This window comes from Calonectris borealis, chromosome 4 (genome assembly GCF_964195595.1).
Source record: "Calonectris borealis chromosome 4, bCalBor7.hap1.2, whole genome shotgun sequence".
In the NCBI taxonomy this organism is placed as follows: Eukaryota; Metazoa; Chordata; class Aves; order Procellariiformes; family Procellariidae; genus Calonectris; species Calonectris borealis.
The window spans coordinates 82,991,690-83,005,606 of NC_134315.1; the positions used below are offsets into that span (position 1 = coordinate 82,991,690).

Below are 13,917 nucleotides of genomic sequence, written 5' to 3' on the forward strand. Positions count from 1 at the left end.
GGGCGCTGCCCTCCTTCCCCTACCTGTAGTAGAAATACCTCCCCTGACGTATATTCAAATGCACGTTTTAATGCCTGCGGCACATCTGTGAAAGAGCATCGAGACAAGAGCGCCGGGTGCAAATGACGGTAAATTCAGCTCCAGGAAAGCTACGACGGTGGGATTTATCGAAGCTCTGCAGAGTTTCTTCGAAGCTAGGGGATCCAGGGAAAATACAACAGAAGAAAAAAAAAAAAAACCTGAATTTTATTTGACTTGAGCTCTCGGGACAGGACACGCCACGCTGCGTAATAAAAAACCCAGACAGGCACTCTGCCGATGAGTGCTTTACACGGAAAGAATCGCAAAGTCGTTCCTACAGAGACGGGAGCAGCCCCGGATAGAGAATGGCTTCACGGGCGAGTAAATAAACGAAGGGTTCATGTTCACGCTGATCCAGGGACCGAAGGCAGGGGGGAAACACCCCCACGAACCTGCCACGGGGCTGGGGTCAGCAGCGAGCCGCCCTCCCCGCAGCCGCCGGGGCCGGACACGGGGCTTTCGGGAAGCGGGGGGGAAGCAAGGGCAAAGTGAGGAGCGGCCAGGTTTGCACGCCTGTGCATCATCTGCCAGCCCGTCGCGGGGCTCCGAGCGTCCACTTCCTTAGCAAGAAACTTATTTTTTCTTCCTGCGAAAAGCAGAAGGAGGAGAAATGTGTGAACGCAGAGAAAAGAGGGTCCCGGGGGGAGGAAGCTCCTGCCCCAACTGAAGGAAGTCGTCGCCGTTTCCTCGGGGCGGGCGTCACCTGCGGGGACGTCTCCCGGCCACCCCTCTGCTCTGCCACAAACCCGGGCACGACGAGGCAGGGCGGCTTTCCCAGCTGAGCATCGATGCACTATTGCACTAGCAACGAGCAAACCCTGCTCCTGCCGTTCCTCCCGCCCCCCAAAATATTTCTTCTTTTTTGCCAAAATGTTTTCAGAGGCGCAGCACCGTGCACAAGCCGGGGAGAGCACGACCCACGGATGGCAGCATCGGCGTGCCGAACGACCCGACGCTGCTTTGCGCAGCGAGGTCTCACCCCTCATCGCCTTGCGAGGGGTCCCCTGGCCCCCGGCAGCCCCCCCCCGAGAGCCCTCGGTCCTGCGAGCGCTCCCCAGGACCCCCGATGGGCTGGGATGCTGTCCAGGGCCACCTCAGGCAAAGGGTTTTTCATCAAAGCAACTTACGTGCTAGCAATACGCTTCAGCAGTTTCTTTACCCAAGGGGCGTCGGGATTCACGCACACCTTCCCCGAGGTTTTCAATTTAATTCTGAAAGGGAAGGAGAGTTTACGAGCGTTACCCTCCCCTCCCAAGGCAGGGATTCGAGCAGCCAGAGCTGATCTGCAAGGCTCAGCTTTCGTTTACAGCGCCCGCAGATCGCAGAAAGCTGCCGGCGACGGAGGGAAGGCACAGGACGGTCAGGAAAAAGCAAGATGCAACACGTTCCCGTGCGGAGCGGAGACCGTGCCTGAAGCCCAGAGGTGACCGTTCAAAGACAATTTTCTCCGTAGATTTACAAAAGTATCGACGCCCGGCAGTCAAGAAATCTCACGCTTCTGCTTAACGCACCGCTTTAGTCAGGACAGGAGTAACGAGATAAGGACTCGACGCAAGATGCTGTTTGCTCATATCCGTGATGGAAAAATTAGTTATAGCTCATCCTGCCTTGATGTCCGAGGATGTGCTTCCTCCAAACTGCAAACATCCCCCCCCGCAAACTCCCCACTAAGCACCAGCATTAGGAAACCACGCTTCTCCCAGCTGGAATGGCTCGATTAGGTCCTGGGGAACTCTGGCAGGTCGGCTCGGCTCTGATGTTTCTCAGCCCCCAAGCGTGAGCGAGCTTGCCGGCATTTTTGAAAGGCTTCGGTTTTCAGAAAAGGGAGGGGAGAAGCGGGGTGGTTGCAAAAGAAAAGGTTGCAGCGCCGGCCCCGCTGCTCTGCGGGAGCCGGAGGAGAAAGCAGCTTTCCGCCCCGCGAGCCGCCGGCAGCACTTACATGATCTCTGTACGTCTGCAGGTGCTTCCCACAGGTCTTATCTCAATGCTTTCGTATCGCTTCGGACTGATGTAGTCCGAAGTCGTTTTTACGCACCTACAGTTGAGGTTTCCGTTCACCTCCAGGATGGCTGAGGGAGAGAGAAGGTAGCAACTTACAGAGACAGACAGCGTTATTTAGAGATGCGGCAACTCCGAGTCTCTCAGAGAGCCAAAGAAATTGTCCCTTTCCGTGCTTTCGCTGACACCACTTTAGGCACCGCGGTGAGAAGCCGTTATCGGTGCCTCTACCTCGGTACCCCGCTCTCGCACAGCTCCTGAAAGCTGAACCAGGTCCCAGCAAAGGAGGACGGTCACGCTCTTTCCTTGGCTACGAGAAAAACCCTGGGCTAAACAGGCGGGAGGGGTCCCTGCCTCCTCCGCTCCCTTTCGGCGCAGGACGCAGGTGATGCCCACCCATCGCCAGGACCACGGCGGGATGGGAGCTGACAGCCGTGGGTATCTCTGCAAAGACACCAGAAGCTCACCTGCGTGGGCTGAGCGGGACATCACCAGCAGCAGCAGCAGCCACGGGAGCACGGGGGCTCCTGTCCCCACCCCAGCCAGCGCTCGCATCCTCGCAGCAGGCTCAGCCCCGGAGACCGTCTGAGGAACCGGGTGAAGAAACACCCCTATTTATTGGGGAGGGTCACACTCTGACACAAGCGGCAAGATTCAAACTTCAGCAGTCACATCTGACCAGCGGACTGTGAAGAGAGGTGACGTAATTTCTCGGATGCTCCCCGCAGCCGGGTCAGAAGTTGAATTTACAATATTATTGATTAAAACCAGCCATTGGGACGAAGTGCATATTTGGATTCCCCACGTAATCTTCCCTACACCCTGTTTCTGATGAGCTGGGTCTGTGCAAACATCACCCTTCGTTCCCTTTAGCATTTACCCCTCAACCACAAAAAGAGCCCAAAATAAAATCGGAGCACAAACCCCGGGTAAGCAGGGTTTTTTTAATGCACTCAGATATTTACATATTTCTTTCTTAGGGCTATAATTCCCCCACGCTATTTTTGCTATCTCTTACATCAGCAAAAATGCCTAGCACTCTACCGTGGAAAAATAATTAAGATCTCCGCTATAAGTTTCCACTCAGACCCTTCAAATCTAGCGCTTTGCTGTACGAGTAAAACACCCAGGAAAATGCAAGAGATGACTGGTACAGTAGCACCAGCAAAACCCAAACTATTCCCACATCTCTGCACATTTGTGACTAAGTGCTGACGTGCACATTTATCAGCAGCGACTTTCTCGGGACCAGCAGCCTGGCAGTGAAACGCAGAGGGGATGCCAGAGAGCGGCAGGAGGAAAAGCGAAGGAGCTGGGATGGACCCAGGGATTTGTGAGGGTGAGACCTGAGCTCTCCCCTTGCGGTGTTGGGACTGGAGGGAGAGGGGCTGCAGCCCCTCCGTTTCCCTTTGGACATAACAGAGAGAGATGTTGACGAGCGCCCTGCGATAACGTAGGGATCAAGTCCCCATTTGGATGCACACGGAGCCCCGGGACGGCACCAGGGGTAGCTTCAGGGGTCTTCCTATTTGGCCCCATTTAGTAGCCCATTACAGCACTTAGGACCTGAAATAGTCTGGGCTTAGTTAGAGGTGGCCTGCCCACCGTTTCAGGAAAAGCGGCTTTTGCTACGTTATCAGCTCCGAGGTGCAGTGCGCTGTGCAGTCAGCGAGCCAGTTCTCCATCCTTCGTGGCAGGGATAATCAAATGGTAGCGGGCAAACTACCCACACCGAAGTAGACGTGGATGCGGCAGTGAGAAACCGCAGGAGCGTACAGAAAGGGAGGTCGGACCACGCGCAACCTGACGCGTAGAGCCACGTGTCCGCGAGGTTTTTTATCCGGCAGCGCAGAGTCCTCCAGGGCTCACGCAGAAGGGAATACGCCTGCCCGTTTTGGGGAACCGTCGGCTGGCGCGTGCTCCTCCGCGCATTTCACAGCATCTTCGGAGTTTCTCTCAAAATGAGCCATCGAAGGACTAAAATAAGGCATTTTGGCACGCAAAGAGTCAGTCCTGTCATGCCCACACCTTCGGCTCTCGCACAGGATATTCAAGGGCCACCGCTGCAATGCGATGGCCGCAGCAGCACCCCGCGCTCTCGGGTGTCGGTGGGACGGGGGCTGCCCTGAATAAGGCAAAGTCATCAGCCGGGAAGCAAAAGGGGAAGGGGACATGCGGCCATGATAGCGAGGCGAGGAGGAAGGAAGAGGGCAGAAGAAAAATGATGTGGTTGTGTGACAGTGTTGTAATTTGGAGCTTTCAAATCACATCAGCATTTTATATAGTAACAAAATGGTAAACTAAAAAAAAAAAAAAAAAGAAAAAAGGAAAAAGTCGTCTTCCACTCAAACTGTAAGCTACTCATCTTTCTCTTAAAAACTTGTTTTTCCTCTGAGATAGGTCCAAAAGTCTTGTAAGGACCTTGTTCAAGAGATCAAGGTCAAAACCAGACGAGCGAGGAGTTGAACTCCCTATACGTCAGGGTCGCAGCGAGGCCAGGGACAATTTCCATGGGCTATTCCCAATGTCCTATGAAGGGAATGAGAGCCTTGCTGCTATGGCAGTGGAAAAGAACATGGCTTTAGAAGTGGTTTTTGTTCAATACTTTCAGAGTTTTCAGTTTCCTTGCAGAGAGTTATTAGAAGCCACCCAACCTAGGACTGGTTTAAGAGGTTTTCCTGGGTCGTGGCAGGGGTCTCTTCAAAGAAAAGTCTGCCAAATGGTGGAGAAAGCAGCGATTTACTGGGGAGACGACCGGTCACCTACTCAAAGTGCTATGGAGGCACTAAATAAGTTTCAAAATGTTTCTGAAGTTCATGACTTCAAAACGATCCTGCTGTTATAGCTGGGGAAAACCAAGAGAAGTGAAAGCAACTTTCCCCTGAGCTGCACAGGGGAAAGGACGGAATCGGGGCACGTGGCCGGCGCACCAAGCAGGGCTCTTCCATGACCAAGGGAAACCAACACCAGTGCTGGCAGCGCTTAAGGAAACGGGTACGGGAAGAAGCTACCCCTGGGAGACGTGCAATGGACAGACCAAGATAACTCATGAGCGAGATCACGTCCCAGATTTGTGGGTACAGGGCAGTGTCCACCTCTTGTCTACCCTGGAGAGAAGTGGGAACTACAGAACCATGTTTAGGCTGGATGGATTTAGAGAGGTGGCTTTAGAGGGGTCCTGGGCAACCAGTTGGGCCACAGCGACCTCAGTTTTAGCCTGGGGCAGATGTTTGCCCCCAGATCTATGCAAGATCCCAGGTGCTTTCACTGAGGTTGTCTCCTCTAGGGACGTGTTGCTTTATGCCCGTCCTCGCAACACTTGTTCCATGACAGTCGTGGTGCTCATTAACTCCCTTTGTGCCCAGGATGAAACCCACACTTCCCTCGGGGGGAGGACAGGAGGGCCTCCTCTTCATCGCGAGCACCGAGGAAGTCGTCTCCTCTGCAGAAGTGGCCTTGGCAGCAGCTCCCCTCCAAGTAGGAGAAATCAACGCTGCCGGGACAAAATAACGCGCTCACCCTGGGGCTGCGGGGAAGCAACAGCCATCATGGAACCCTTTGGGCAAGCAAAGCTGCCCAACAGCGTCCCTGGCCTGGCCCATGGATGCTTCTGGAAAGACAGCCCAAAGCACGGGCTCATCTCTGCGATTTCAGGGGGTGGGGTGGCATGGCAGTCATTGCCTACACGGCTACGAAGAGGAACAGAGCATAACCAGCGGTTCCCTTTCGGACGCGTCCTCTCGATTCATACCTAGACGCAGATTTTCATAGCGAAGCGAAGCTCTGGCTCCATCTCTGCAGCGATGCGCTTGGGATTCCCCCCCAGGACGCCGGGGTAGTTTGGTGAATCCCCGCCGCATCACCCCAGAAGACGTTTGCCTAGCTGGTCCTCAAGCTGCTACAAGCTTCTGCTTCGGGTAGGAAAGGCGAAATAAATGTGGACACGGCGAGAAAGGAGAACTTGACCGAGATACCGTAATCCCAGGGTTTCTGAATCGCCTTGGGGGTAGTCACGGTGGTTTTGATGTATGACTAATGTGTATATTGATAAACATTGTGGTGTTTTCTCAGGAAGGAAAAGCTCGCGGTCATTGCAGGCGGCTCATATTTGTGAATGCTGGGTGGTAATTCTGAAAAGGGAGAAGGAGGGTGAGGATCTAGCCTGGGACTATATTTAAACTAACCGCTTCCTGGATGCCAGTAATTCGGAAGAGTGGCCCTCACATATTGATCTGTGGACTTATCCAGGCCAGCATCAAATGAAACACGTTAGAAATAGCCTAACAGCTCCTGTATTTTCTGCAGCAGCTGTACCTTTGCAGGCAAGACTTTGATTTGAGTCATTTTTTATTTCTATTATTTTTATTAGATGTTTAAAATTTTTTTTTACACCCACTGGATCCTCCAGACATCCTTCCCCTGGTACCTAAATCAGAAGCCTACAAAAAAGTGGTGCAAATACCTCCCAAAGGCCACCACCGTGGCAGGGAAGAAGTGCTCCGCTGCGTGGCTTTGCTGTGCTTCTGCAGCCATCAAACCGCTTAAAACCAGGTCATTTAATGGCATCAAGCCATAGAAAGCCTCAGGCTAGTTCAGCGAGGCCAAAGATTTCCTTGAAGACACTACAAAATAAGCGATGGGCAATAAGAAGGGAGGTAGGTGAGCCACGTGTGGGAAGAAGAAGAGAGCTCATGCTTTTTGGCAGAGGGAAACAGGAGGTTTTACGCGCCTGAACCCCCTCTGGAAGGTGAGGATGGAAAACCTGTCACAGCCTCTCCAAACACAAGAACCAGGGATGGAGGGAGAACTTGGTCTGTAACAGCAAGGCAGCTTCAGAGATGAGTAGAAAACAACTTGAGTTAAGTGGAGTAGGAGGGGGAAAAAAAAAAAAAAACAAAAACCCAAACAAAAAACCTTTTCCATGGTTGACCAGGATGGGCAAAAACCCAACCCTGACGTAAATGCTGTGGAGATACCGGCTCTCCTGCCCTTCAGCGAGGACCTGCGTGCTCCACAAGCAAGCATGTAAGGATTCGCAAGGGGCTGCGTCGGAGATGTCTGCAGCAAGCAAACCTCTCGTCCACGCTGAAACCACTAGGTTTGTTTTGAGAGAAAGCGAACTCTCAGCGTACCCCTCCTTTCTCCACAACTCACCCAGCGCTCCTTGCGGGAGCGATAAAAACTGTTGTGTTTTGGGTTGTTTTTTTTTTTTTTTTTTAATTTACCTCTCAAAAAACCCCAACTGCAGTCAATTGTCACCACTGTGGTTTGTGGTCCGTCACCTGCTTCAAAGATACAGATGCCTCCTGCTGAAACCTGAAGGAGAGCTGTACCCACACCTATTTCAGCGCCAACCAGTTCAGCACTGCATGAAAACCCAGGCAGAAGCACCCAGCACCCGAGCACGGCATTGATTTCTCTCTTAGTGTAGACAAGCGTCTCTCAGCCCCTTCATGCGGTGCCCAGTTTCCAGCCCAGGGCTCCTTCCAGCCCAACGGGGATGTTCTCCATCCCGTCGTGCCTCCTACACCTCGAAAACACGTTCCCAACCAGCCTGTGTTCATTTATCCACGCATGAGAAGAAACTGCTTTAGCCCTTTTTTCCCCTGCTGTCCCTTCTCCTGGTTGCATTTGAAGAAGAATCGTTCCCTTTGTACAACTGGCCTTCCTTTCTTCTAAAAAATTACTAGCCCAAATCTGCAAAAAATGACACCGACGCAAGGGTACAAGCCCAGGGGAAGGGAACGACTGACCACGACACGTGGGTCTCCCAGTTCCTGCGCTGGTGGTTCCCAGCTCAGACGCAACTCGCCGGAGTTTTATTTGTACTCGGATGCAAAACAGACGGTGCTCACTGCTGCAGACGCCAGGTATAGACGTGAAATTTCAACGTGAGAGCACCAGAATTAGCCAAAGCCTAACGAAATCAGTCCAAAATTAGGTCGTTCACACCACCCATCAAGCTCACTGTCACTCAACTGTCTTTGAGCGAAGGTGCGCAGACTTGCTGATGACGTGGCATGGGGACAAGATGGCATTTTTGGCGCTACCAGAGCGGTGTGATGACACCTCTGCTCTGCATACCTGCCCGAAGGTGAAAAACCTACTACGGGCATCTTTAAAAGCAGGGCTCAAGTATTTGGTCTGCTTGAGGGCTGAAAAAAGGGAATACAGTAAGAGGGAGCTTTGAAAGAGAACCGATAAGGAGGAGGAGGAAGGAGAAAGGCTCGGAGCAAGAACAAAAGCTTGATCAGGGTGAGAGAAATTAAGGGAAACTTTTAAGAAATGTGAATTCGGTATTCCTGCCTCCCCGGTCAATCCCGAGCTGTAGGACCTCTGCGGAGCAGCCACCGGGCGCTTTCTGTCGAAGGAAAAGCACTAGTACGCGTTCAGCAGCATGTCAGAGAACACCACCCCACCCCAGAGCAGGGACAGTTTCTGGGACATCCCGTCCACCCCAGAGATGCAAATGGCACCAAACAAGCGCAGGAGAAAATCCCCAGTCTGCTGTGCTAATTTGCACTTGCTGCTAGAAAAGGACGCTGGAGAAATACCCCGGCACCCCCGCACTTCTTTGCCTGAAGCTCTCGATTTGTTTTAAATATGAGTTAATCCGAAATGAACCTAACGTGAAGCAGAGAAGCAGCGTTATTCCTCAAAGGCAGGCCGGAAAAGCGGAAAGCGCCATGCCGCCTGGCACGAAAGACGCAAAGTGGGAATGAAACCCAAGGGCTTTACCAGAAAGCGGTGTTTGTGGCTCGGCCGCGGGCCCCAGCTCCCTCTCCGCACATTTGCATGCGGGCGCAGGAACCGGTCTAGACGCTGCAGGTGCCGCCGAGCGAGCGCCGTTGGCCATTTGCATAGGGGCTTCGTGCGACGGTGAGGGCTCGACCCCGCGGCATGGGAGCAAGTTGATGATGAGTTGAAACGAAGTCAAGCTGCGACGGGGAAGGAGGCAATAAATTGCGAGCCGGGGCATTGTAAGTGAGACGTGCCTGTTGACACGGCTTTGCTGCTCTCGTCGCGTAGTTGGTGCAACTTCAACCCGATGTCCTCCGCATCTCCGCCGGCTGGGAGGAAGGTCTCTTGCTTTTAGCACTTCATTCCTGGGCTAGCGAAAAAGCACTCCGGGTCTAATTACAACGGCTAGACCAAAACATGCTCCTGGAAACTCCCCCAGCTAGATCTAGCCTGCGCTTCAGATGGGAAGTTTCCACCACACTCGAAGGTGGCCCCCACAACCCCCAGCGCCTTTCCCTGGAATAGAAACAGGACTCCGCAAGGCCAGTGAGGATGCTCCAGCGCTTCAGGACACTATGCAACGGGTGCTAAAGAGAAGAAGCTAGATCAGAGCGGCAGGATTACATCGTCTGCTTGTCCCACAGCGCCAATGATCCAGCCAAGCCCAGGGTGCCGGTGGGAGGCTGGGCATCAAGCACGTCATTGCGGCAGCTCAAGGTTTTAGCTGTCTTCTGTGTCCATGTCAGCAATTGCACCGTTAGCTGGGCGACCGGAAAAAGGAATTAGACCCAGAGGACTGCAAAGATACGGAAGGAGTCAAGGCGAGCTTTCACAGTTGGACATTTCTGGCCACGGCAAGGAGGAAAGAGGAGCCAAAAATGCCACGAAGGCCAGAAATACAACAAAGATACTGGTACGCAAGCACATCTCCTCTCCGTACCTGAGGGAGCAGCCTCCTACAGGCACATTTTAATTGCGTGAGCTGAATTACAGCATGTTTGGGTAACTTATTTAGGCAAACACTTAGCAACAGTCCTACCGCCAACCTCCCAAGAAGCATTACAGCAAGGTCTCCTCCCCTTCTCCTCAGAGTCTGACATCTCAATAAATGCAGCTAGAAGCTGGCAGGCTTGGTTAAAGCGGGTTTTTTCAATTTTTTATTTTTCCAAATATTAGTGGTTTCCGTTTTAGATGAGTCAGTAATTAAGCTGTCTCCACATTATTTGGCTTGCAGAACAACCCATGACTATTATTTCTGGTAGAGCTAAACATGGTCTTGACCCATTTTCTATTGTTAAGTCAGAAGACAGTAGCCCATCTTTAGGAAAGCAGCACCTCTTGCTTTCTAGCTTGACACAATCTTCCTCAACCACAACAACCAAGCTCCCCAATGTCTAGTGGCACATCTCCACTTCACACGTATGTTGGTGACTCATTTCCCAACAAATGTCAACTCTTTCCAGACTATCTGGGTTTGATTGCCACAGCGCATATGACATACGTCTCTGCTCTTTTCCGCCTGTTCAAAGCGGTCTTTGCAGATCTTCTGCTTGCAATAGCTTGACATTTCCCGTCTGACTGAGGAACATTAAGTTTATCCACCCTACTTGCAAAGTTCACCAACCACGCACGAGGTCCAGCTCCCCACCTCAAAGCAGGGTCTCACCTGATGAGGTCCAATCTGTCACCCAAAGGTGACAGAAGCTAGTTGAACGGTTTGCAAATCCCCATTGCCACAGGACCCACTTCTCCAAGTGGGAATTGCACACAGACACCACAGCCTGGTACATTCACAGCCTGGGATGAGCTACCTGGAGGACGGGAAGCCAGCAAGGCAGGATGACCAGCTAAATGGACCACGAGATGAGCCACAGCCCCGCTCTGAAGCAAAGAGATGCAGAGAAGCCCTCAGGGCACTAGTCCTTGGGATGCAGAGCTGCCTACACCCAGATCTGCTCCGAAGAGCTGGTACTGTTTAAGTGACATGGTCAAGGGAGAAGGACGTGCCCAGCTACCTTTGAGAGCCTCGCTAGCCCCGTGCGGCCGGCATTTCCGTCTGCTACATTTACCGACGCCGCTCCAAGTCCTAGGCCCGCTGGCAGCAAGGCGAAGTACCTGTAAGCGCAGCCTGGAGCGCCAAAATGTGCTACTTTTGGAAAAGCCACGTGATGGGGCAGGAGAGGGAGCGATGGTCCCAGCTGCAGACAAGCGCAGATGAATGTTTGCCATCCTGCCAGGGTTAATCACTGCTGAGGGGCTGCTGTCGAGGGTCGCGGGGGTCGGCGAGGGGTGTGAGGCTAGCCGGCTATTAAAAGTTTATTGGGAAAGAGAAGGATGAGATACGTGGGAAATGGTGGTGGGGATGGGATTGTGCATGGTGAGTGGGGGCGTCCCACCTCCCGGGACATCTCAGTCACATCCAGCCACGGCTGCTGGAGGGACCGTCGTGTGCCAGCCCCATCCCAGGCCGGCAGCGGCACATCACACCCACCTACTGGGGGATGATGTTTCTGGCTGGGGTCCCAACCCCAGTGCAGCACAACACACTCGAGTATATCGCTTCTGCCACGAGGCACTTTGTACCCTAACACACCAGGAATGGACCCAAACTTGACCGTCAGACTTGGGCCTACAGCCGGAATCGTTATTTCCATTAATGTCCACTTAATGTTTGGAGGCCTTCCCTTATCCTCTTTTTGCCAGGTGTCTCCCCACCTCTTCTCTTGGGGAAGATGCTTTCCCCACATTTCACCCGCAAGCCACCACAGGAGTATTTATATTAAAAAAAAGCCAAGCCAAGAGCGACTGTTCTCCTGCAGCAAGTAGAAGTGCACATGGTAAGGAGGGGAAATCCAGGTCTTCTCCGAGAAGGAACCACGTCGCTGCAACCTAAATGACTACTGGGGAGACGAGCAGCCCTCCCGCCCCCCTGGAAAGCCCCTTCTCAACCGTTTCTCTTGGACGCGGCCACCCTGAATCAGCACTTCGGAAATCGAAGCCTTGCTCACGCTGCTGAGCCAACGCAGCTACCCGGAGATGCTCTCAACGGAGAAGGAGAAACTCGAGCCCAACTTCTGCAAACGACGTAAATCTCACCAGCTAAGAGAATCAATACTGAAAGGAATTCTCTCGCAGCTAAAATAATCCAACATGGCTTCAGGTTTGGGGGGATGAAAGAAAGGCTGTTCGAGCTCACAAGCCGTGCTCAAGGCTGGAAGGCCAGCAAGCTCTCGCCTGACGGGTGGAAACGGGGAGGCAGATGAAAGGGCAGCAGGCGGGGAGAGAAAAAAGTCTTAGGGCGATACTGGAAAGTGAAACCAAGAAGCATAAACCCATAGAAACCATGAAATCTGCTTTGATCTTTCCTCAGCTTTTATCTTGGTTGTCACTTACGAAACACACCCTGAAAACTAATAAGGCCTACAAAGTCGCATCTGTCGCAGGGCGCAGCCTCGGGTGGGATTCAGAACGTCCCTGAAGCTATTTGTGCATCTCCCCTCCCTTTCATACCCCACCTTCCCGCGGCTCGGGCGCCCGCTCTCGCAAGCACAGATTAGAGCATCTCCTGGCTTGAGGTTTTGTTGTGCGAGAAAGGTTTTCCATCCCAAATCTGAAGCTTCCCGCCCCTGCTAGCCACGTGCAAATGGAAAACAGGGGAAAAGCAGTTTTTACCCAACCAGACTGATTTTTCAGGGGCACCAACCAAGGAAGCTGATCTCGGGAAGAAAGCTCCCCGCTTCATCTCAGCCTGCAGAAGAGAGGTAGTCCAGTTAACTTTTTCTCCCGCAGTTCATTTCCCGGTTCTCCAGAAGGGATTCATTACGGCTCTCCTCCTCCTTCCACGCTCCTCTCAGCACGGTGGTTTGTTCCCTTCAGATCAGAAAGGACCGTTACAGTCCCACCTACATCGGCAAGTAGCCTGGACCAGCACGACACCTGCAAAGCACTGACCGCTCTGAAGACCGGGCATCCACACTCCATGCACACATCAGGGGTTTCTTCATTTTCGTGGCTCAGCCTAGCCCGGTCCTGTGGACCGAACACCCACTGGAGGCTGGCCCACGGCTGGTGGGCTTCGTCACCCTGTTTAGTTTCCCCAGAAGGGAACCGAGTTCATGCCCTTGAGGACCACCCCTTGGATGGAGAACGGCACTGTAAGTGGGGATGCTGGGGATGTTTGGTCCAAAACACACACCCCCGCCCCCGCAAACAAAAAAATCCCCACCCAGCCAGCCCTAGTGATCCAAACTGAAACACTAATGTAAATGCACCCTGAGATCGGTTCAGCCCAAATTGCCTCACCATCGCGAGCCCCAGACTGTTTCTTCATTCAGGAGCGTGTCCCGCCAGCGAAAAGGGAACGAGAGGCACCCGTGGAGAGGGGGAGCACTTCTTCTCTGTCTCGTGGATGTGGTGGAAGAGATGGGGGGGTCATGAGTAAGCTAAATAACGGCATAGATACTACGAGAAGCAATACAGTTATTTGCCACAACCCTGTAGGAGAATTCAGCTATCCCTCTTTGCCGGGTTAATGCCATGTTTGAACATGACTATATTTTTTTACAACAGGAAAGAGGAGGCATTACTATTCAGAGCATGAAAAGCCCACAACGTACAAAGGACCGGATTAGCTTCTGGGGAAAGGCGAAGAGACTACTTGTGAAATACCTGGCCGCAAGACCACGCGCGCCCTGGCCGTGTGGAGGAAAATCACACCGGTTGCGGCAATAGATCCACAGCACTAATTCTGTCACTACAGCAGAGCAGCTTTACAGGCTGCTCAATGAAAAGCATTACATAAAGCACGTTCTGGGTTTTTTGAGGTTTGTTCCCACCTTAGAAGTCCATGCAAATAAAGGAGAACCCGATGTCTCGTCACGTGGCTTTGCCTTAAACTTCTGCAAGACACAATCCGTCGTGAATTGAGATATTTACTTTGAGTCAGCACAGGCGTCTGCCTGTACGAGAAGATCGTGCCTTGCACAGCACTGGAGAACCCAAGGCTGTGAAAAGTCAGTGATCATCATAACAGCTTAAAAATTATCCAAGAGTGATTTTTAAAACCTACACGGAAATACAACCTCCTTGCATTTTGGG

General features: G+C 52.6%; 1 protein-coding gene across 1 annotated transcript; it reads right to left on the reverse strand.

The window, feature by feature from the left end:
* Positions 1 to 1,194: 1,194 nt before the first annotated feature.
* LOC142082529 (interleukin-8-like) lies at positions 1,195 to 2,634 on the reverse strand. The gene is made up of 3 exons (XM_075150644.1): positions 2,547 to 2,634; positions 2,021 to 2,150; positions 1,195 to 1,292 (listed from the first exon to the last, which is right to left on the reverse strand). The coding sequence occupies exons 1-3, from the start codon at positions 2,632 to 2,634 to the stop codon at positions 1,205 to 1,207; spliced, it is 306 nt and encodes a 101-aa protein (XP_075006745.1). The 3' UTR covers positions 1,195 to 1,204.
* Between the last annotated feature and the right edge of the window lie 11,283 nt (positions 2,635 to 13,917).

Bases quoted from the DNA above. Each gene is read 5' to 3' on its own strand.
- LOC142082529 (XM_075150644.1), bottom strand. From the start codon at position 2,634: ATGCGAGCGCTGGCTGGGGTGGGGACAGGAGCCCCCGTGCTCCCGTGG. The intron at 2,151-2,546 runs GTGAGCTTCTGG...TCTCTCCCTCAG, and splicing joins GTCCCGCTCAGCCCACGCAG to CCATCCTGGAGGTGAACGGA. The intron at 1,293-2,020 runs GTAAGTGCTGCC...CTTCCCTTTCAG, and splicing joins TGCAGACGTACAGAGATCAT to AATTAAATTGAAAACCTCGG.